Source organism: Rhea pennata, chromosome 28 (assembly GCF_028389875.1).
Source record: "Rhea pennata isolate bPtePen1 chromosome 28, bPtePen1.pri, whole genome shotgun sequence".
Lineage (NCBI taxonomy): Eukaryota > Metazoa > Chordata > Aves > Rheiformes > Rheidae > Rhea > Rhea pennata.
The window spans coordinates 3,003,920-3,027,122 of NC_084690.1; the positions used below are offsets into that span (position 1 = coordinate 3,003,920).

The window sequence follows — 23,203 nt, forward strand, 5'->3', positions numbered from 1 at the left end:
AATCTACTTAATTACGGAGTAACATTTTAGCCAGCAGTAGAAGGTGCACAAGCAAAGGCATGCAGAATTTGGGATCATGGTTGTGAAGACACCTGTCTTTTACAGTATCACCATTTTTCATAACAGTCAAATGCACTTACCTTGCATATGTGATGAATGTAGATATCCACCTATTCAGCTTTTTTTATTATTATTATTATAACCGGTATTTATATATCACAAGAAGAGGGTATTCTTGGGGTAACAGTGCTGACACAAAACCTCAGATAAATGAATTGAGTTTCCTGATCTCCAATGGACATTCTGGAAAAATCACTTAGAGCCATGACTACAAAGACTGTTAGGACTATAAAGATGCTAAATGATGTTTTGTGAGGCTCACGGGGATATGCAAGCATGTTAGGTGACTAATTCTCTTGGAATGTCCAGAGAATTCAAGTGTTAAACAGGTGTAATGGTGTGAACTTCAGATATAACAGAAATGAGAGCCAGCTAGTTCACTCTCAGGTTAAAAAAAAAAAAAAAAAAAAAGAGAGAGAGAGAGAGAGAGAGCTTATTAAGAGCTTTGTATGTTTTAAAGTTAGGCTTGTGCTTAAATATCTCTTTTAACTGGGACTTGCAGGACATTTTTTTCCAAGCTGTTCTGTCAATATAATACAAGATTTATAGAGATATGAGAGAGAGAAAAAAACAGCTTTTACCCTCAGCTAATAACAGATCCACTGTGATGGGCTTCAGCAAATTCCTTCTTACTACAATTCCAGCTAATATATGACACCCATGTAGGCAGGCAGCCTACAGTGGCTTATAACTAACTCTACTACCTGCTGATGCATCTGTTTCATACACCATTTTACTGTGGTCTATAAATGAAGTTGCATACTCAAGCATTTTTCTTCCTTCATCAAAGCCTCCAGGATGATAAAGAGATGGCATAAATAATTCACAGTATGTTACCAAGAAAAGCACTAAAGCTACAGCACTTACTTATCATCTTATATGCAGTATTATTCCAGCAATGTGACTTATAAGTGCTAGATCTTGAAAAACACTGTGGTTGGAATGATTTCATCCCAACAGGCAACATTTGGAGTATCAGAAGACATCCTGGCCAAAACAAATACAAGCCTGCTCAGTCTTTCTCTTTGTTATTTACTTATTGCTATGACAGGCCTATTATTTATTGGTTTTAACAGGAGTAATCATTTTTATAGTTTGTAACAGTAACTGGTACTCAAATTAATCACTTATCACACACCTTTTTAACTCTTCCCCTTTGCATCAAGTTCACTGAGCCATGCAGGCTTGTCTGGCAAGATCTCCTAAATGGCCTTGCTCTAGGTATGCTCTATCAATCCTCCTCCTTTGCTTTGATCTAGCAGAAATGAGTGTCCAGTGTGACAAAGGAAGAAGATCTTCATGCTCTTTCAACTCTACATCTCTCTCTCCCTTAAAATGCATAAAGACATAGCTAGAGCCTCCAACTTAAGCCCAACTTCTTGGGAAATTAATGTACAAGTATCTGCAACAGACTCCTGCCATGTCTGGATCATGAGGTCTATCAGCAGGCCTTGTTTCTCAGGGTGGGAGGTGGAGTGAGGGGGTGGAGTGTGCTAGTATCTGGAAGGCTTCCCCAAAGCTACTCCTAAAACAACTATTCATGCCTGGATTTGCTGAAGAGATTAGGTGGAGGGAATGGGGAATAAATCTTAGGTAACACCTACCTGGAGCTTAGTTCGTTAGGCTGAACTACTTATTTTGACGTCTTTGGCCCTGAAACTCACAGATTTAATTCAAACTTTGGTCATAAGCAAGGTATGAGGCAATAATAGACAATGACATATCCATAATGTATAGACAGCCAAAGATGTTAACAAATGAACGGTGTCTATCATGCTGATGGACAGACTCCTAACTTTGTATTGTTAGTTTATGCTTCCTTTCCAATAAAACAATTGCATTCAATCACCATGTGCCTCCTGACATCCATTTATAAATTCCACAACTGATAACCTGTACCATACACAAAACATTGGGATCCAATTTAAATCCTGGCACTTCTCTGACTCTTCTCAGTTTCTTTTTCAAATGATCTCATACAGATGGAGCATTGCAATTAAGCCTGTCAGATCCAAACACATGCAGTGAATCATTTTCAAACACAATTACTAGAGAGTGGGTCTCTGGTGGGTGGGTTGCAGTGATGGAAATAGGAAGAGAAATGTTTCATAGGGTAAAGTAAACCAGAATAAATCCAGATATGGGTTAAATGTCATTTAGCTCTAGTGCTCTCTGTGCTAAACAGTTTATTATGTCAAGCTAGGCAGCATAATCTTGATAAAGAGCTGGGGTTGGAGTGAGCCGTACCTCCTGTAAATTTTATATTCTCTTTACTTCCTGAACATAAAAATGGATTTATATGGCATGGAAAATACAAATGAAGATACTTTTTGTTGTTGAAATTGAAGAGTCACATAATGAAAAGCTGATAAAGGATAGCATAAATATGACCTGCTCTACATCCCACTCAGCCTCCGTTCACATCTGCTTGTTTTGCCATACAAGTGCACTGGGCATTTTCAGGGATTCTGACAGTGCCAATGTGTAAGCCCCTAGTTCACAGGGCAGGTTGGTCTGTATATGTCGGCAATTTTATCATACAACATGGACAAACCTTGCAAATCTCAATCTCCACCAATGATTACAGCAAGGGCTCAAATAGTAGGTATTTATTCCAATTATTCATGGGATGGCAAGCCAGTTTTATACCTTCTAAGTAAATTACTTCAACAGGATAGGCTTACATGTTCTAAAGCAGTTTACGATGCTCAGAGACTTCAGTGATAAGTGTGGGAGGAAGACAGAGAAACATAGAGAAGGGAAGACTGCAGTCTTCCTCCTGCACATACTCCTTATTCACTTGAGTAATCTTCTTAAAGCTATTCAAATGAAAAGTTGAAGAACTGATATTACAGGCAGACAGACAGATACTTCCATCCACATAAATAACTTCATAAAAATTGCAGAACTTGACAAAAATGATTCCCCAGTTCCAAGCTTTCGCTCTAATCCTCCTTCTACAACTAAAATGACTGATTCATTATATAACATCTGCATACTCCTGAAGATGTACAGCTAGGAACAGCTGAGCTAAAAATAGACTTGAAAAAGGAAACAACTTGTTATACAACAGGTATGTGAGCAGATTCTGAAATACAGGCTGAAAAAAAGGCAACTGTTTTTCCTGCATCTAACCAGCAGCTCATGAGAAGCCAGGTTTTCAGAGCTCAGAACCAAGTTTTTAAGTACTCATCCTAGCAAATTTCCCCCCAGCAAAGTCATCTCCCAGAAAAGTTAGGATTAGAACTATATGAAATTTAAAGAAGAACCGCACCAAGGCCAACTGCCTAAGTTTACATTTGTGGCTATTACAGGTCACTGGGCTAAAATTAATGCTAGAGTTAGAAGCAGTAGGGACTAACAATCAAGGGTTCTTTGTGTGTAGCTAAGGAATCCTGCTGGGCTCATAGCTATTTTTAAGGCTACAGTTAGATTTCAAACCACCGAGGGCCAATGAGACTCATTTATTGTGGAACTGGCCACAGCTGGTCTTGCTTTGTCAGAAAACTTAAAGGAAAGAGAACTGTTTTTAATGATTCATTAAATAATAAAATGTTAATTCTTGCATGCATTTCACCATTTTACAGCATTTTAGAATTAATAACAGTGTGATCACCACAGGAAAAAAAACTATAAAAACTAATGATATTCCACACAGAATTTGGATTGCATACTATATACAGTATAGAGGGCTAAACATTACAGTGACAGGATAAAAAATTTAAGCTTATTAACATATGTACCTGAATAACCTGTGTAAGTCTCTAAGAATTCTGGAAAAAAACAGTGTACTTACATAATTAAATGACTTCATCCTAACACACAGACACAAAACAGATATCATAAATAACACCCACCATTATTAAATTTCAAGGACTTGCTTTAAAATATGGGAGGGCAAAATAGCTTCTAAAGCAAAAATTAAAGTTTTTTTTAATATTACTTTTAGAAGAAGTTGTGAAAAAATGAAGGCAGGATTTTAAAATGGGAAGTATCAGTTAATCTTAAAAGAATAAGCAGTGCTAAGATCTCTTGGTAATAATATGAAGGAGGTAAGATTACAGGAGAGTTCGGTATAAATTATGAGGCATAAAGCAAGAATCACCATCCATTTACAAGAAAGCTTGCTTAAACAAGTACTTAAGTTTTCAGGAGACCAGGACCTTTAATTTAATAAATTCATATCTGGTATTGTATATGTTAACTTCCCCTAACGTTTGGAAAGAACAAACAGTGAAATGCTGATGGAATTTTTTCTTGTGTCTCTTCTCAGTGTTCAGTCAGCACCCATTTCATATCAAGCTCCTGCCTCTATGAAACAAGCATAGTCCTGCACAGAGATTCCTGTTTCACCTTCCTGCAGAGCATCCTCCCCAAAACTGCATGCTGTGCACTTTGAAGAGTTTTACTGAGATGTTCTGCAGTAATCCCCGAGGAAGAAGAGGTTAAAGGAATAGCTTGTACAGCAGTCAGTGCAAAGTAGCAGTACAGAGTGTTTTATTGTTGCTTATTCCTGCAAAACACAATAAAAATCATGTCTCCTGCACCCCAGCCCTTCTTCCAAGAAATGCCAGCCCGATAGATAATCATTGCTGATTCAATGCCCAAGAGGGCTCCTTTAAAGAAGAAAATTGCTGTAGTATACACTGTATTCATCAAATGTTATTGCTGCTCTCTAGATTAACAGGAAGATCCATTACCAAAGGAGGAATGGATTCAGCATCATCTTATAGCAGCTACAGCAATAATTTTTTTTATTTTAAAGCAATAGCTTCTTTTGACCGGGATCCAGAAGGGGGGGGGGGGGGGGAAGAGAGACAGACAGGAGAGAAGGGAAAAAAAAAAAAAAAAAAAAAGCCAGGTTAGAAGGAAAGAAGAGCCTAAGCTGCCTTCATCAGTCTCACTGCAGGAGACTAGGCAAGACTGGGAACTTCAAAAGGAGGAGTAAGGCTGCAGAAGTGACTCAGCATCCTTCTGCGGCAAAGGGGAGCATGTCGGCAGCCACCGCCCTTCTCTGGCTTTAAGCACAAGGCCTGCCCTTCCCCACCGGTAAGAGCTGCCAGATGGACACTGCAGCCTTGCCAGGCCCCCTCCCACAGAGGGCTGCTCTCCTGCTGCCCGAAATCTCCCCGGAGTCACAGCTCCCTCCATAGCTAGTGCCTTCCTAGAGCATCAACAGAGCCCACTCCCCATGGCCGGGCCCCAGGGACACCACCAGTAAAGCTACCATACTTCCCTTCCTTGTTATCTCCCCACTGCAGACCAGAGATACCACTGCACTCCTCAGAGCTGCAGAAAAGCTATTAACTCTCTCTGACATATTCACCTCCTACTCTCTGGGAGCAGCAGAGCAACTGACACCCTCATTTCTGCATGTGGTCATACTCTCCCACAGCTATTCCTATTCCTCAGCTATTCCTCACAGAGCTAACTATAGTAATGTTCACAGGATAGAAAAGAACAAAGTGGCCAAACAATATTGCTTGTGCAGGTCCATGACTGAAACGGTTCTCTCTAAAGGAGGTATGTATGAAGGTACATCTCAGAAAGAAATCAGTTGCCTAAGAGTTGCACAGCGTACAAGGTCAGGCACAAGCAGAGAACTCAATCTGCTCATGTGAATCAAATTAGGCTCTTCTCAACCCCACTGCATAAGTGGGCTCAGTTTGTACCATCTGCCCAGGGCAGGGAGAAATCACAGTCCCCATGAGCACTGCCTTGTAAGCAATGCTTGGCAAAAGCTGTAAAGAAGCAAGGGAGAAGAAACCTAGGACTGATATAAAGCCCATTCTTGCTTCCTTCTCAGCCATTTCCTCATTTCCCCATAGGTTTGGCTTAATTTCCTGCCTGTTGACATTCTCTCTTTCTATTTCTCATTTAACATCTTCCTCTGGGGCATGTTTGTCATAAAGGGATGTTTTTCTTTTTATTTTTTCCCCAATCTCACATGGTCCCTTCCTATTCTCAGAAGGCTGAGAAAAAAACAACATTCCTGGGAGAAAATTCTTCTGATCTGACAGCTTGTCCAATTACCCCATTCTGTTGCATCACTTCTGGCTACTTTTAGGAGAGTTTCATGTAGTATAAACCACAAACAGTAGCTCTTGGGATGAGGTCTGGGAGCCACCAAAATCCTCTGTTAACTACATGAAAGCTGGAGCAAAGCAGGTATTGCTGGCGAATGGGAAAGGGGAGGCTTGCTCTTTTTGATTCTTTTCTTGCTTGCAGCAGTTGGGCTGCTGGCCAAAGCAAGCCTGGGACACGCTAGCTCCTCCTCTATGCAGGACTCTCCTCCTCTCACCCTCCCTTCTCTCTTTGAAAAAGTTGGTGCAGTGTTGAACTTTTGCCAGCAACTGGACCTGCTGCAAAAACGGCAGCTTCCCGCAGGGAGGGAGGAAGAAGCAGGCTGTTGCTTTCTCTGAGCTCCACTTGACAGCAGCCACTCTGACAATCCCTTCTCCCTCTTCCTTCCCCTCTCTGCTTACAGCAAGCCTCTATCAGTCCCTACTACAGGGAAGGCCGAGCAAGGTCCCACCATCGCACTCCTGTGGTGACAGGCAGAGAACACTGCCAAGAGCTGATGCAATGCAGGTTCCCTCTCCTGTTCCATGTGCAGAAGGTCAAATTCTCCATTATAATGTCCCATCCAGCCCTAAGATGCACAGAGAAACCTCTCCTAAGTTTTCTCCTTGGGCTGCAACTGCCTCTGCTGCTATCCCTGCCACATCCATCCTAAACTCTGTATTCCACCTCATGCAGACAGGCTCCATCTCCTTCCCTGACAAGCTAGTATTAAAAGTTTCAGCTCCCTTTCTCCCCTCCCATCTCCCCCTAAACTGCTGCTCCATCAGGATAAATTCCCAGCAGGAGGCGCTGAAGGAGCACATGGCATCAGCAAACTACTGCAGTCTTCCTCCAGGGAATTGTAAATCCAGAATTAACCCCTCCTTCAACCTTTTCCCCTTCCTATTGTTCCCAGCATTTCTCTTTCCAGTGCAGGCTGCTCTTGGGATGACAAGCCCCCTGAAGGAACAATTTAGGTCAGATTATCTGGATAGTGAGTCTGCCCCTCAAGGCAAGCCCTAGATACAGCTGAACGGTTTTGGCCAGCCTAAGTAAAATCTGCAATGCGTCCTTTCCGTGAGCTCAGCAGCAGCAAAAAGGGGGGCGGAGTGGGGGAGGGCACTGAACTCGCTTGCTTGCCTCCTGTTTCACATACTGGGTCGCATTACTAGAAGAAATAACTCCTCCTTTTCCTCCTCCTCACCCATCCCACACATTTGCACCTTGAGGAGGCTCCCCAAAGACACACTATCTTCTCTCTTTGACTGTGCTGTGCCTACAAAGGCACTTGCTCTCTGCTGGCTCTGCTGGGCTGCAGGAGCCGCTGTTTCCAGGGCTGCAGGCTGACAGAATGGCTTTTCTTTCTTCAGCAAAGTCTTCACCAGCATCTGATAAGCTTACTGAAGAGCTGATCTCCAGACTTACTGGTCTTAACCCAAACTTCAGATGTTACTAGATCTAAAGATCGTATTAGTTACTGGAACAACCCAGCTTGCCCTCCTTCTACTCTCCTCAGATTAGTGGAAACAAGAGCACTGCTCTGCTTACTAACCACCTGAACGTATAAAACAGAAGGAGCATCTGAGCCTTAGAGAGCGCTACACATGTCCCTAACTTTGATTTAATGGAACCAGATACTGTGGTCTTGTGACAATTTCCTCTTTGCTATCTTCATGTACATACTCAAAGGAAAAAGAAAGATGAAACACAAGTTGCATGTAGTCACTATTGAAGTAAAAAAACAAAAGGAATTAATTAAGCTGCTTTCATTTTGAACATGCAGTGGGTATTATAAACAAATCAGGAATCTTTTCCTAAAATCATAAAAAGTAGCTTGAAATCTTTTTTTCGTACTTGAAAGGCAAAAGTATATCTTAGCGCTTGTACAAAGTTCTTTAATCAACTTTTTTAAAGTGTATTCTTTATGATAACAAATCATTGTCTTAACTGATCATGAGATACCATTTATAAGCTTTATTTTTATTTATATTGCCACATATTGCAGAGCCCCATCAGTCTGCTAGATGCTGTATCTGTACAAATCTGGAGAGAGGATGGGCTGTTGAGTGCTGGCAATGTAATTAGGCAAGCAACAGCTTGAAGGAGAAAATGTTACAGAAATCTGAAGCATGGAAGACCCAATCTCTAAGCCATTGCCTTCAAGAGCAAGGATACTGTATGCACGTTTCAGGAGGAGTAACTCACTTGTGCAAGATTACACTAAGCACAAGGGCTTGGTTAATTCTGATAAGAATGATTTTTGGTCTGCATTTATGGACTGGGCTTAGATCTTTGTTTTTCTCATGATATTACAGGCCTTTTTAGCCTATTAACATAAAGCAAACATTTCCCAGTGATACAGTTAAAAATACATACACGCTGTATTATCTATCTCAACACGGTTACTGTATGTAAGCCACTACTAATACCATATCACAAGTGCCACTGAAAGGTGCAATATGCTCTCATTAATGTCACAGCATGCGGTGAAGTAACACATAGAGGATAACAGTGTTAACATGTTATCTTGTGTTAAACATAAGGGGCTTGATTCTCTCCTGCTGATCCTGAAAAGGCAAACTGTATCTGTAGGTAGATGAGGTATGCACATCTCTCCACGTGGAAGGATTCATCAGAGAAAGGAGATTTTAATTTCTCATTTAGAGCCACAGCAACTCAGCTTGTGGAGGCTGTTCAGTAAACGTGCTGAATCAGAACATCCTCCAGATACTGTGGCTGTTCACCAGACAGTCTTTGAGATGTGCCAACTTGCTCTAAATTTCCTAACGCAGCAGGGCTATGGGCACTTTTCATATTTTAGTTGAAAGCTCTTCTTCACAATGAAACAAGGCCAGCGCACGCAGCCTCAAAACCTCACAGCCTCTACCTTGGGAATGTGGAAATCAGTTTGATTCTGCTGCTGGCATCCCCTCTAATCCCAATAATAAAAATTTATTATAAAGGCACTAAACAAATTATATATGGGATTTAGTTCTTAAACAACAGTCCCATGAGAACTTCAGATCCCAGCATTATTTTGGCTCAACAGAGATGTGTTTCATTATGATTTACTCCATCAGACTAAATGTGCCAACCCTAAGATTTAAAAAAGATACTGTGTTACTGTGTCCTCAGGGCAAAGAATCCCTTTACCAACTGAAAATTTCTAGGAATTCTAGATCAAAGTACAGAACTGAAAGAGATGATCTTGGCTGGATTTATAAGGCACAAACTGATGCAGTGTGGCTACTCATAAACTGGCACAAAAGCTCCTGGTTTGATGGTTTTGTGAATTACATACTTCAGAACCATCTGCTACAATCTCTTGTCTTCTGGGCAATTACTATTCACATCCATTTTGTAATTTTGATACCTGTATACCAGAAAAAAAAAGCATTATTCAAGGACAGGCAAGTTGTTACTAACCTGACGGCTTAAAAGGTCCAAGATGACACTGAAAATGCTAAAAATACTAAAACTGAAAATGCTTAGGATTCAGATCTCTGGAAAGACATAGGCACCAAATTGATTGGCATCAATTAAGTATAGAGGGAAAATAGACTGGGAATAGGATTAGACAGAATGTAAGACTGCAAAATCAGTTAATGAATGCACATTTAACAAACTGGAAAAATATGATTATGAAGATTAAGCCAACTGAAAAAAAATCAGTAAAGATCTATTCATATAAACATTTTGCAAATGCTTAGAAGATAAAACAAAATGTCCTGAACAGCTAAATTTAACCCATCATTTAAGTTTTTATCACTAATCTCAAAGAAGGGCTAAGAGCATATCATGAAGATATTACAAACTTTTAAAGAATGACTATGATAGATTCTGCTCTAACTAAGCCTTGCCTTCCGCTGTGAGAAATATGGAAAGCCCAAAAGCAGCAGATGTTGCTCAGTACCTACACAGGACTCACAGAAGCATGCATTTGCTCTTGCTACTAACGGTGGAACAGACCGTTCTCAGTAGAGAAGACTACTCCCAGGCTGAGCTGCTTCTCCCACACTATGGGGGTAACCATATTTTAGTCTTAGTAAACATAGGAGGAGATGATTGTCATATAATATTATAGCTATCCAGATTTAGTAACACAAGGCAAAAGCCTGGGAACTTGTCATAACTCCAAATCTTGAAAATTTGATCTTTTTTATTACTCAACAATAAAAGATCCTCAAATTTGCTTGTGATTGAAAGTTTCAGGATTTCAGTTTTGAGTAATTCCCTTTTCACTCCCCAACACTCAAAAAGAAAAAAAAATGTAATAGTTTTGATGGAAGTGAATGTTTCCATTTTCCTGAAATATTTGCACAAATGAAAAACATTTACAATAAGAAGTTACAATAGTAACTTCTCATCTGCCCTTATTAGTAGTATCAACAAAACCCATGAGAGCCTCATGGGCATAGGTTGTATAAATTACAAATACCTCTGCAGCAGAGTGGTGCAAAGCCATTTTCGCTCTAGGAGTAGTGCCAGAGATTACTCCTCTGCAGACACAAATGTTTCAATTAAGTTATACTAGCGTAAAACTGGAGCAATGGGCTGCTTTTGTATTTCATCCAACATAGGCAAAAGTCCTTGCCTCTCATCCTTGAGAATTAAATACAATATGAACAATCTGATTCATGCAAGAAGACTTGATGTAGGAAATTAGATGCACTGCCTGCAAAAAGTTTAGTTTTTATTCATAGACTGCAGAGCTGAGCATCTTCAGCTCCCCGCTATGAAACTTAACCAGTCAACACACTGCAGTACAACAGTCAGACAGTTTTACTGCTCTCTTTTCATCTGTGTTTTATAGTCAGCAATATATGCCAGATAACTAGATAATAAGACACTTATATCTTCCTAACAAATGCATGTGTATATGGAGGTGGGAGGATTAAACATATGCTGGAAGGTAAACTTGGCTTGTCTGCACCCCACTTACATAGGCAGCAAGAAGAAAAATCTCTCAAAAGTTTAAAAAAATAATTCAGTTACAGGGGATGAATTCCTCACCTGTTCACCAAGATTCTGTAATCAAAGGAAGAGTATATCACTGGACTAGGAACCAGAAGTTCACAGCCTGCTCAAGCTCCCTGCATGACCATAGATCTACAATCTCCACGTTTTAATTGTGCATGCAGATCACAAAGATATATTCCTTTTGAACAACCTTTTATCTTTATTGTCTATTCAGACTGTTAAGTTTTTGGAAGGAGGTAAAGTCTGTGACTACATTATGAGGCTTTCACATGCTCTGAGAGGTGTGGTGAGCTCAGCCTCATCTCTTTATGGATTTCTATCCACTGTATCACCAACAAAACCAGCTTCAACTTGCATAGCCAAAATGTGGTCAACAGAAATGAGAAAACAGAGAAGGAGATATTTACAGTTTGCCTCTGGATACTGCTGCTGGTATAAGCATCCAGCTTTAAAAATAACAGTGAAATTAAACTTCTCTTATTATTTCCATCTGTATTTGCTAAAGCACATGCTCTTACCACACACATTCCTTATACAAAACTATACATATAAAATTATTTTCACTGAACATTTAAAGTTTTACAATTGTCATAAAGTTGGCCTCCCAGAGCAACTCTTTGGGCATACCAACACCTAGAGTTGCCCTTTTCTTAGTCACTTAACATTCAGGTCTTTAATTGGGCCAATTGCTTAAGATGCCTGAGTATGGATCATAAGTAGAAAACAACAACATATAACAGCACAAGGAAATATAATTCTGAGGGTCTGTATATTCACCATATATGTTCACCTGCTTCTACAGCTAAAGGCTGTAGAAATGCATATAAAAGTAGTAATCTATTAGTAGTAATCTATTTCTGCAAAAACAAATGCAACATGCTGTAATTTTCAAAGGAATTTAAAGGAGTTTCATGTCCAAATTCCTTTAGGATTCAGTGGGAATTGGGCATTTAAAGACCTGTGAAACTCTCATTTAAGTCTTTAGTCTTGGTATATATTACCTATCTAGGCAGAGAACTGTACTCTCAATCAGCTAAAATAACTCAATTCATTTTAATTTATTATTGCTTTGAGAAGGAATCAGGCAGGAACAACAATCCAAGAATACTCAAGACAAAACTATTACACTATATTGTGAAGAACATAATGATGTAAAGAAGATTTCCAAGACAATGATAAAAGATGCAAAGACAGGTTCAAGGAATGCCTTAGGGAAGTACTATAAAGGGAAAATATGTTCAAGGTTACAAATGACAGCAAGATAAAAGGACGGAAGTTGATTCTGCTGCTTTTTTGCAATCCCAGTCTGTTACTGCTATGGGATACATACATGATATGCCTATTGGCTAGCTCTATCACGTACCACACGATCTGACTGGCTGATTCCAATCCTGCACAGTCCAGAGTAAACTAGAAGTGACAACCATTAAGGTTGATGAGTTAATACTCATGAGAACAAAATTAGAATTGGACTCTAACTCATTAAATCATGGGAGAAAAAAAGGTATCTCTCTATAACTTTGGTCAGCTGAGAACTGTCATAATTATTCTTTCCTCTTTTAGGGCATCATAAAATACTGCTTTCAGGTGACAACTTTAAGATAGGTAAGATCATTTACAAGGAGACAAAGCATTTGAAAGATGAAACTCAAAGCCTCAGCTAGCCTAAACTGGCAGGACTTCAGTGAAGCCTATGACTCAGTGCCAACTCGCACAGTCTTCTGATGTGGCCTTTGGTACCTTGAATCTAACCCTTTACTTTTCATGTTGGCAAAAGACCCACTTACTGCAACGAGTCTTTGCAAAGGAGTAAATGACTTCTTTGAGAATAGGCTGAGTAGGCTTGTTCAAGCCATGTACATTGCTTTGTAGCTGCCAAGGTAGGGGAGTTTCATCTTGTTGGTTCAAGAGCTTTTGTGTTTACATTTAATTGCTGGAATCAGACAAAAATCAAATGTTTTTTAATTCATTCTTGTAGCTAAGACCTAGCCCCTGAAGCTGCAAGAAGGAATCTGCCATCAGATTTTGTGGCCTAGTTGGGAGTCCTGATCCAAAGAGTAAACAGAGCTAATGAATCTTCTAATTAAGCATTTATTGATAGAATTCAGATTAAAGAAGCGGCTGGCAGTTTCCTCTAGCTCTTGTAATCAAGAGACAGAACAAACTCAAAGCGAGCAAATTAATGTTACTGTGCGCAGCAAAACAGAATTGGTGTAAGTGGTAATAAAATAATGAAAGTTGCTCAGGGATTTACTATATACTATATATGGCACAAACAAAGCAAACAGCAGTTCAAAGGAAACAGATTAAATACTTATTAGCACTTCTTCTGCATCTTCCAGATACTATACTTCAATCCTTCCAGACAAAATTCCCTGTGGGCTTTAACAATTCGTATTAGTGTTTTCTCATATTGATAGGGCTGTTTGAAATATAGGATGCAAAGACTTCCTAAAATGTAAGAGTCATTTCAATTCATAAAGAAAAAATGTAGCAGGACTAACAAAGTAAAAATAATAATAGTTTAAGTAAGATGAAGTATTTTCATCTGCACTTTTCAATTTAGTTAATTCAAAGACCTTTATAAGATCTGCAGGCCTCCATTCATCACAGAGAAGAGGGGAATTTTAGACACATAAGATCTAGGTTCCTAAGTTCAGGATAAGTCAAAAGACTGTGAATGTCAGGATTTTCCCCTGATAGAGCATCAGCAACATACAAGACTAACTCTCAGGTGAATTCAGCACAGGCTTAAAACCTCAACAGAACCCACAGAGACACCTAAGAATTTTAAAGTAAATGAGAATAATCACCAAACCTCAAAAAAAAGTCTTGGTTTTTCCTTTTTTTCCTCCAGAAGTTTTTAAGAGAGAAATAGCTATAAATCCAGAAAGCATTGTCAAGAAACACAAGTCCCTGAAGTCATTATCCTGACTTTTCTCAGGGGTGGTTCTCTAAGGGTTTCAGTGTGAATTCCCTGGTTCAGTTTTTGCAACACATTTTTCTGGTCAGATCAATAAGATGACCTATAGGGACAGCTCAATAGTAGGCATGTCTTACTGCATTCCCATAGCAATAAAGTACTGGCACAAAAAGGTCACTGCTACAATGGACCTGTTCCAGCTCTTCCCTTGAATAGATGAAGATTTCCTTCCTCCTTCAGAACTGCTCTACTCAGTCTTTCCCTTGCAAGAAAAATAAATGTGAAGATCACTTCAAAACTAATGGAAAATTCAGAAAAAGTAAAAACTGCACAGGCCAAATAGAGTAAAAGAAACTGTTCTGCAACCATTAGAAATCAAAATAGGAAAGATTTCAAAGACTGTTTGAGAGACAATGTCTCAAGAGTAATATCAAGAGCAGATGAGATCCAAGGCTCCCCCACTTAAGACCTGTCAGAAGCACTAGCAAAATTGTAAAGCAAGAAGCATAGACAGTTTTGTTCACAGATTGGGTTTGAATGGGGAGGTTTGGGGCTGACCTGGCAGCCCCACAGGCATGTATCAGATGAATTGTGACTGTCATCTCTTCCATCTTTGCCATCCTGGGTCTGCCATGTGAGTTAGAACATCACAGAAGGGCAATGTGTACAGTTCTCCCAGCTGCTTCTTTTACCCTCATCTTCCTCAACTCAGGCCAGTGAAGCTGCAATTAGACATAGGCTAAATAGACAACAGTCTTGCCTATCTTTAAAGAGAATGGTTTGATGCTCTTGGTAGTCTGCCAGCAAAAGTTACTACCTATTTTCTTTGCCTAAGACAGACTTCAGTAAGGCTCCTTTCAGGCCTTTGATTCACTGAAGCTGAGCTACCACACTGCATTCAGTGGACACTGAAAGGTCTCCCGATTTCAGTTCTCAATGCCAATGCCAGTGGACTGATTGTTTATGTCCTAAATTTGCTAACAGTCTTGGCACAGGAAAGAAGTCAAGGTCTAAATGAGCCAAGGAGGTTAATTTCTCTTTTCAGGTGTGGCAGTGATCAGATTCAGATCTAGTTCAGTTTGTGCATTTGGCATACTGGTGCAGGACGCTGTGGGAAAGCCACTATTTGCATGTATTTGCTTTACTGCAGATGCAAAATACAACACAGTGTCAATGAATGTCAATATGTCAGTTTTTGAACTTGCAGTAAATTTATAAACTACAAAACACAAGGAAAGGAAATTTCTTAACCATACTTTACAATGTACAGTAACTCTCAGATACCTGTTCTGTGAATATAGGTACCACACACACAATATCGAACTGTGTTACCTTCTCATTTGGTATATTGTATGACATGTAGCTATGTAACATTTTTACCACTGGAAGAGCTTGATTTCCCACTGTATCAGAGCTGTGCTTTTATAGAGTGGGAAAAAAATCCAGTACAAACAACGATTTTGCTTTTTCTGATTCAGAATTGCTCAATTTCTGTGGAAATTCAGACCAAGCAGGCACTATTCTTTACATGCTTCTGGTATAAGTTTAGAATCAGACAATGCAGACCTTTTTCTGCCATCCACCTCAAGCCCGAACATCTGGTTGCTTTCATGTTGTTTTCTGTGCTCAATGAAGCCTCAGTACAGGAGAGACTTTGGTCCTAAATCTGAAGTCTTTCTTGTGAAAGCACCATTGCTAGATTGGGTACTTTAGCTATGTCTTAGACACATATTACATAGTGTGTCACAGAGGGAAATTTGCAAAGAGAAATTTATTGTCATGATGTTGTTTGCTTTTGCCTATGCAGCACTAGTACGTGACTGCACAGCTGCCATTGTTTTAGCATGTCATTACTATCATTTCTGTATCATTCATCATGATAACTGCCATTTAATAGACTGGCCAAACTTAGGGATGTTTCCAAGGGCTGAATCTGGCCTTAGGATTGTTCTGTCAAAGTCTGTGTTAGATGAAATCATGAAACTCACCTAATTATACTAGCAAACAAGCAGCTTTAGCTTCAGCAGATGGAAAGGGAAACAATGCTAAACTGCTGGGTGACTCAGCTCATCTCTACTGCCTGCCTGCATGCTTTTTTCTTAATGCAGTCTTAAACATAGATGAGGTGAATGGCACATACCATTTCATTCTAACTGGAAGCCAATCTTTATCTTGCTTCTCTGTTCACCACTACTTCAAAGATTTTTCCTAACAATAAAATACCAAGGGGCTAGATTACACTCCACATTATGGCAAAAAGCAACTAAAAGGAAATAAAGAGAATGGGGAATTCAGAGTCAGCATTATCCTATCCCTTGAAATACGAGCTTCCAAGGTAAGATATCCTCACCTTGGAAAAAGTGGCTTTCCTTTCCTTACAGTAACAAAGCTTCATCCTTACCTCTAGTCACACAGAACTGCAGGTACACTTCCCCATCTTCCTGCTACACACTGCTGGCGAAGAGGAATGGATTTTCCACTCATTTTCCCTCTCTAAAAAAATATGAGAAAGAACAGTCTACAATTACAAAACTTAATTCCCAGGGATATGATATGGAGGTATTTTAGAAGCTAAGATATAGTAATTTATTAATCTATGAATATACAGAAATTTATATCATTAATAATTAAATCAAATGATCAAATTGAATGTAGGAGAGGCTAATCCATTAGCATGAAAAAGGTATGCCAGTCTACATTAACTGAGTGACCCATAATGATTAGATGCTCACTGAATCTCTCACCAAGCCCACTGTTAATATTGCCATTTACTTTAAATCCATATTGCTCATTGCTTCCTTAAGTGCTCTGCAAGCTACGTCGTTAGGACAAAAATCAAAAAAAATCTCCTAGATAAGGTTAAATTTACCATCATATAAAACTATGTATGAGTGCATATATTTTCGCATATTCAACATCTGAATGACAGACAGCTGCTCTAACATGCATGAATACAACTGCTACTTAAATTTAAGTCATGAACTTAGAATAAAATTTTGAGTAGAAGACTCACTTTCCAGTGCTTGTGAGCATACAGCAATTCCATCGATCTTAGTAAGGGCACTTTGGATTTACAAAGTAAAATATCTCATTAGCTCTGCCTGCATTAGCGCTTTCCACAGGAGTTCACTCCAGCCTCTGAGTCCTTCTCAAAAGGAGACTGAACCTCTCACAGGCCACTGCCCTTCCCAGCTTAGCATCCCTCATATTCAAGTACCCTGAAACCTGTGGAAGCAACACCTCAAAACAGGTAATGACCCACCTGTGAGACCGCTATAAGGTAGTGGGAAACATAGTGAAATCAAACCTGCTTCACCTTTAGCAGCTGATTTCGATTAAGGAAGCATGCCTTCATACCACATTGCAATTAGTGATTCATTTACCAGTACTAGTAACTCTTTTCCCTATCTTTAGGGAGCAATTAAGCATTTTTGCAGTATGTTTGTGACCAAATCCTGAAGCCTCCATTTATTCCTTTCTCAAGCGAAACTCTGAATTCAGAGTTTGTCTTCTCATTAAAATTAGCCTGACTCAGAGAGACCAATTACCACTTTTTTTTTGAGCATCCTATGAAATCTGTACTCAGTCTATTCCTATCTTACTACTGATGCATTTCATCAAAAGTAAGCTCTTGCTGCGAGGCAGCCGTCCAGTTTCAGTCTCTACATTAGCCAGATGAGGCAAGAACATTCAGTCCCTGTGGTCCAAGGCTCAGATCGGCCTCTAGATCAAAGAGGAGAGAGAGCAGCACTTGAGAAAAACGCATTTTGCTGTGACCCCAACCCACATCTTTTTTTTTTTTTTCATCTCATCCTTCATTCGTACGACTACCTGGTTAAGAGCAACCACCATCTAATGAGGGTCGCGGCGAGGCCGGTGGAAGCATCTAGAAGAGCTCCGGCGCCTCACGACCCTCCCCCCCCCCCCCCCCCACACGCACTCGAACAGGGCGGAGGGGGGCCGTCCGCCATTTTGTGCGCCCGCTTCTCCTCAGGGGTCCTCGGGCGGGCGCGGGGGTTGCGGGCACCCCCGCCTCCCCCCGAGACCTCGGCCACCACGCGCGGTTCTCGCCGCGGGGTGGCGGGTAGGGGGTGACTAGGACCGCCTGAGGAAGAGGAGGAGGAGGAGGAGGAGGGAAGGGCGGGAAAGGGGGTCACGCACGGACCTGGCGGGTGGGGGAGGGGGGGAAGCGCGGCTGAGGCGAGACGCAGCCCGCAGCGCGAGCCAGCGGCGAGCGCCGCCCGCGCCCGCGCGGCCCCCTGGAAGCCGCCGGCGGCAGAGCGCGGCGCAGCGGCGCAGCGCAGCTCTGGGCGGCCCCCGGCGCGGCGCCCCGCCCCGGCACCGCCCGGCGGCTGCGCCCGCCCGCCCTCCCCGCCGATAAATAGGGGCGGCCGGGCAGCGCCGATCCGCAGAGCAGTCTCTGGCCCCTCCGCAGCCATGAGCTCCTACGGCTACGACCCGTTCTTCCCCTCCTACAAGCGCCGCTACGCCGAGAGCCCGCGGCTCCACATCACCGCGATGCGCGGCGGCGGCTACGGCGCGGCGCGCTCCGCGTACTCTAGCCTCTCGGCGCCCGTCTCCTCGGTGTCCGTGCGGCGCAGCTACGCCGCCTCCAGCACCTCAGGCTCCCTCCTGCAGTCGGTGGACAGCCTTGACCTGAGCCAGGTGGCGGCCATCAGCAACGACCTCAAGTCCATCCGCAGCCAGGAGCGGGCGCAGCTGCAGGACCTCAACGACCGCTTCGCCTGCTTCATCGAGCGGGTGCACGAGCTGGAGCAGCAGAACAAGGTGCTGGAGGCCGAGCTGCTGGTGCTGCGCCAGAAGCACGCGGAGCCGTCGCGCTTCCGCGCCCTCTACGAGCAGGAGATCCGCGAGCTGCGCCTGGCCGCCGAGGAGGCGACGAGCGAGAAGCAGGCGCTGCAGGGCGAGCGGGAGAGCCTGGAGGAGACGCTGCGCGGGCTGCAGGCGCGCTACGAGGAGGAGGTGCTGAGCCGCGAGGACGCGGAGGCGCGGCTGCTGGAGGTGCGCAAGGGCGCGGACGAGGCGGCGCTGGCGCGGGCGGAGCTGGAGAAGCGCGTGGACAGCCTGCTGGACGAGCTGGCCTTCCTCAAGAAGGTGCACGAGGAGGAGCTGGCGGAGCTGCAGGCGCAGATCCAGTACGCGCACCTCTCCGTGGAGATGGACGTGTCGGCCAAGCCCGACCTCTCCGCGGCGCTGCGCGACATCCGCGCGCAGTACGAGAAGCTGGCGGCGCGCAACATGCAGAACGCCGAGGAGTGGTTCCGCAGCCGCTTCACGGTGCTCAGCGAGAGCGCCGCCAAGAACACCGACGCCGTGCGCGCCGCCAAGGACGAGGTGTCCGAGAGCCGCCGCCTGCTCAAGGCCAAGACGCTGGAGATCGAGGCCACGCGCGGCATGAACGAGGCGCTGGAGAAGCAGCTGCAGGAGCTGGAAGAGAAGCAGAGCGCCGACATCTCTGCCCTGCAGGTGAGCGAGCGCCCCCCTCCCTCCCCTCCGTCCGGGGGGCGATGAGCACCTGAAAGCTGGCGCTGCTTTTACTTAATGCACGTAACATAAAAATGCAAGGCATCCTAAAATTTACAGCGTAACATACGCTTAAGCGTGTATGCCTATCTTATATACAGACTAGATATTAACCATGTATCTTCTCAGATACACACACCTACACTTTAAAAGGGTGTCCTTAAACTAACCCTCGGGAAAGCATAAGGGGAAAGAGTGTAAACAGCCAAAAGCAAAACGAAGCAATGAACAAACTGCAATGATGCCTTAGCCCTTGACTGTCAGGAAATTGGGGTGGTTTAGGCTCTTAATACTGTCTTTAGATACTGGCCCTGGTAAAGGGTGTGCTGTTATGTCTGAGGGTGGAGCTGGAGCTGTTTGATCTTTCTGTCTGCTAGAGCAAGATTAAATTAACAGGCTCGGTGAATTTCCATGCAAAGTGTTGTTGCTAGATACAGTAGAACTTAATATTCTCAATATTGTTACTTCCAACAGGATACGATCAACAAATTGGAGAACGAGTTAAGAACCACGAAGAGTGAAATGGCTCGGTATTTAAAGGAATACCAAGATCTGCTGAATGTGAAAATGGCCCTGGACATTGAAATTGCAGCATATAGGTATGATGGGGACAAGGGGGAAGCTGCTTAAACTGGAACTTGGATCAGGTTCCCCCTTTCTCTCTGAGTTGAAGAGAATCCATTTTATTTTTTCATTCCTCCCACAGAAAGCTTCATAGATAGGCAGGTGTCAGTGTTTTATCAGTGTCTGCCATTTTTTTGCCATCAGAAGCAGCAAAGCTGCAAAGGTAAAATATTTGCTTTAAGCAAATACTATGCTATGCAGCCAGCTTAAGTCAATATAATAATAACATAATAAGTATGTATATGAGATACTAGTTTATCACTAGAATCTGTCAGTTATCAATCTTTACAGATAAAATATTCTTACTGCATACTTCAGATTCCTGAGCTACTGAAAAGTGGCTTTGTGTCAGGAGAACATATAAATACAGATGGCTGTGTTTTCAATATTTTTAAAAACATCGTGTAAGATTTTTTTTTTCAGTGGGATTTAAATTCTCAGAAGCAAGCTCCCCCAAAGCAATTATTTTAAACAGCAATTTAGCAGCAATTCTGCTGTAATGTTTTATCCCAGATACTACTAGAAGCTCTTGTTTGGCATTTAAAATTCCAATGAATGCTGCAATAGGAATGTTAAGAAAAGTGGCTATAGGCCTTGTCTTAGAGTTGAGCATAAAATAAAAAGTGTTACATCTCTATAGTTTTCTGCAAGAGTACAGGCTCATGAAATATCTCTATCTGCACCTGCAGAAGAATCTAATTCTATAGGTATTTTCCCCTTTATTTCTCCTTAGAGATGAATAAATTCCCCAGTAACACATCTCTGGAGCTTGTTTTAAATTCTTCCAAGATCTTGGGACAGTGTTGCCATGTAGGAGTGCAAACAATATGCCATAATGAATAAGTAGATATGCAGTTTCTAGGGGCATACAGACCCTACCTGTTACACTACTCCAAGTACAATAGTATCTAGGACCATAGCTGAGTCTGCTGAATGCTGCTGCAGCATAGCTGAATTCGTTCCTGTTTGTTTCTTCCTCTAGGAAGTTACTGGAAGGTGAAGAGACCCGACTCAGTTTCACTAGTGTTGGAAGCATCACCAGTGGCTACACCCAGACTGCCCCTACTTTTGGCAGGTCTGCCTACAGTGGTCTCCAGACCAGCTCCTACTTGATGACAACCCGTACCTTCCCCACATATTATTCCAGTCATGTCCAAGAAGAACAGATTGAAATAGAGGAAACAATTGAGGCCGCTAAAGTGGGAGAAGCCAAGGCAGCTGCCCCTGCAGAAGAAGAGGAGGAGAAAGAGGAAGGTGAGGAAGAAGCAGGAGGTGAAGAGGCTGCAGAAGAGGAGGAAGGTACTTAAAGTTACTTTTAGATCCCTCTCTCCCGCACTTCACCCTGCTTATGTAGGGTAAATATCACACATTCTGGTAATGAGATCTAATGCTTAGATCTCTCTTGATGTCAGCTCATGTAAGCAAAGGACTGTGGAGTTAAGCCCATAGCATATGAGCAGGAAAGCCTGAAAATGGAACAGAAGAGCTGGTAAATATTCAGTATTGGGCAGATTGTAGAACTGATTATTATCCCTTGAAAATCAGCTTTTTTTTTTTTAAGCTTCTCAAGAGAAAAATTTAGAGTATTTGAAAAGCACATAATACTAAATCTGTATGATATTAAAGAACACTTAGCTATTACAGGTATCCTTGAAGAAACAAACACCTTGAACTAAATATTAATTCCCAGAGAGCAGTCTGGGATAATTGGAACATCAGCTGATGCTTGTGGGTATAACTACTGGGTTCAGTGTGCAGTAAGTTATATAGCCTGAGTTCTGGATAGCTATTTTCTTGCTTTCTTCAGCCAAGCCAAGCCATATGCCACTTCCTTGTTGCCCCATGAGTTATTTCCCTCACTCAGAATTGTAACAAAAATGTTATCTGGGGTTGCTTTTCCAGGTTCAGTTGTATAACTCAGAAGGTTTTAATCTGAACGCATCTGAAATGCATCAGTTACAACTTTGCTATTTTATGAGCTTATTAGTGTGAAGGCTAGTTTTAACCAAATGATAAAGGTCCCATCTGAAGTTCACAGGACAAAGTGGCAAGATTCCTTTTCAGCCCTCTGAGGCTTAAAGCAAGAGTCCACAATCAACTACTATTTTTTGAGGTCAGGATTTTCAGGAGATGTGTAAATATAAGGTAGTTTACTCCCTCTAAAATCTCGTAAGTTGACTGTAGTTTGGTTAGTCTTCCTTGAAAGACCTAGATAAAACAAGTGCACCTTGTTTCATACAAAAATTTGTTAGCCCCGTCAAGCTTAGGCCTGCTGCCATCCCAGGCGAAGGGTGCAGGTATGCTTACCCAGTGAAGGTGGGTTTAGGAGATGGTTCTAAGCACTGTGTTGAAGATGTGAAAACTTTGCCTTTCAAAGGTGCCAAGGAAGAATCAGAAGAAGCCAAAGAGGGTGAGGAAGAAGGAGGAGAAGGGGAAGAAACAGCAGCTGAAGAAGGGGAGGAGTCCCAAGAAACTGCTGAGGAAACTGCTGAGGAAGAGAAGGAAGAGAAACAAGCAGCAGGAAAGGAGGAAAGTGAAGTGAAGAAGGCTTGAGTTAGACAGTCCAGTTTTCTCATCAGGTCAACAGAATAACTGATAATTGACTGAGCTAAAATTGCAGTCCCACCTATTTAATTCAGTGACCACTGAGGTTTAAAGTTAATGATCTATGATGTTTCTCTCCATGCAGAGTATCAGTATGCTTGCAGAGCGCCCACTGGCTTGCTCCCTGAATGCCGCATGGTTTAAACGTATGAATTCAGGAGTTATGTCCCACTTGGGTGATTCAGAACCTTTAACAATTAAAAAGGAAAAAAAAAAAAGTCATGGGAATGAAGTTATCTTTAACTTGCATTTAAAATAATCATGGAAGCCTTGGGTGGGTAGAATAATGGAGGCTTCAATAAGTATGTGCAATAAAGCTAGTCAATAAAGAAATGCTTACACAGA

At 42.1% G+C, this 23,203-nt stretch overlaps 1 protein-coding gene across 2 annotated transcripts; it reads left to right on the forward strand.

Annotated features, from left to right (window-relative positions):
* Positions 1–18,508: 18,508 nt before the first annotated feature.
* Positions 18,509–23,203, forward strand: NEFL (neurofilament light chain). 2 transcript variants are annotated; one of them, XM_062596733.1, is made up of 4 exons: positions 18,509–19,573; positions 20,105–20,229; positions 21,237–21,553; positions 22,632–23,203. In XM_062596733.1, exons 1-4 carry the CDS (start codon positions 18,524–18,526, stop codon positions 22,805–22,807), a joined length of 1,668 nt encoding a protein of 555 aa, XP_062452717.1. In that variant the 5' UTR covers positions 18,509–18,523; the 3' UTR covers positions 22,808–23,203. The 2 variants fall into 2 exon arrangements, with proteins under 2 accessions (XP_062452717.1, XP_062452719.1); XM_062596735.1 differs by having other exon boundaries at positions 21,237–21,508.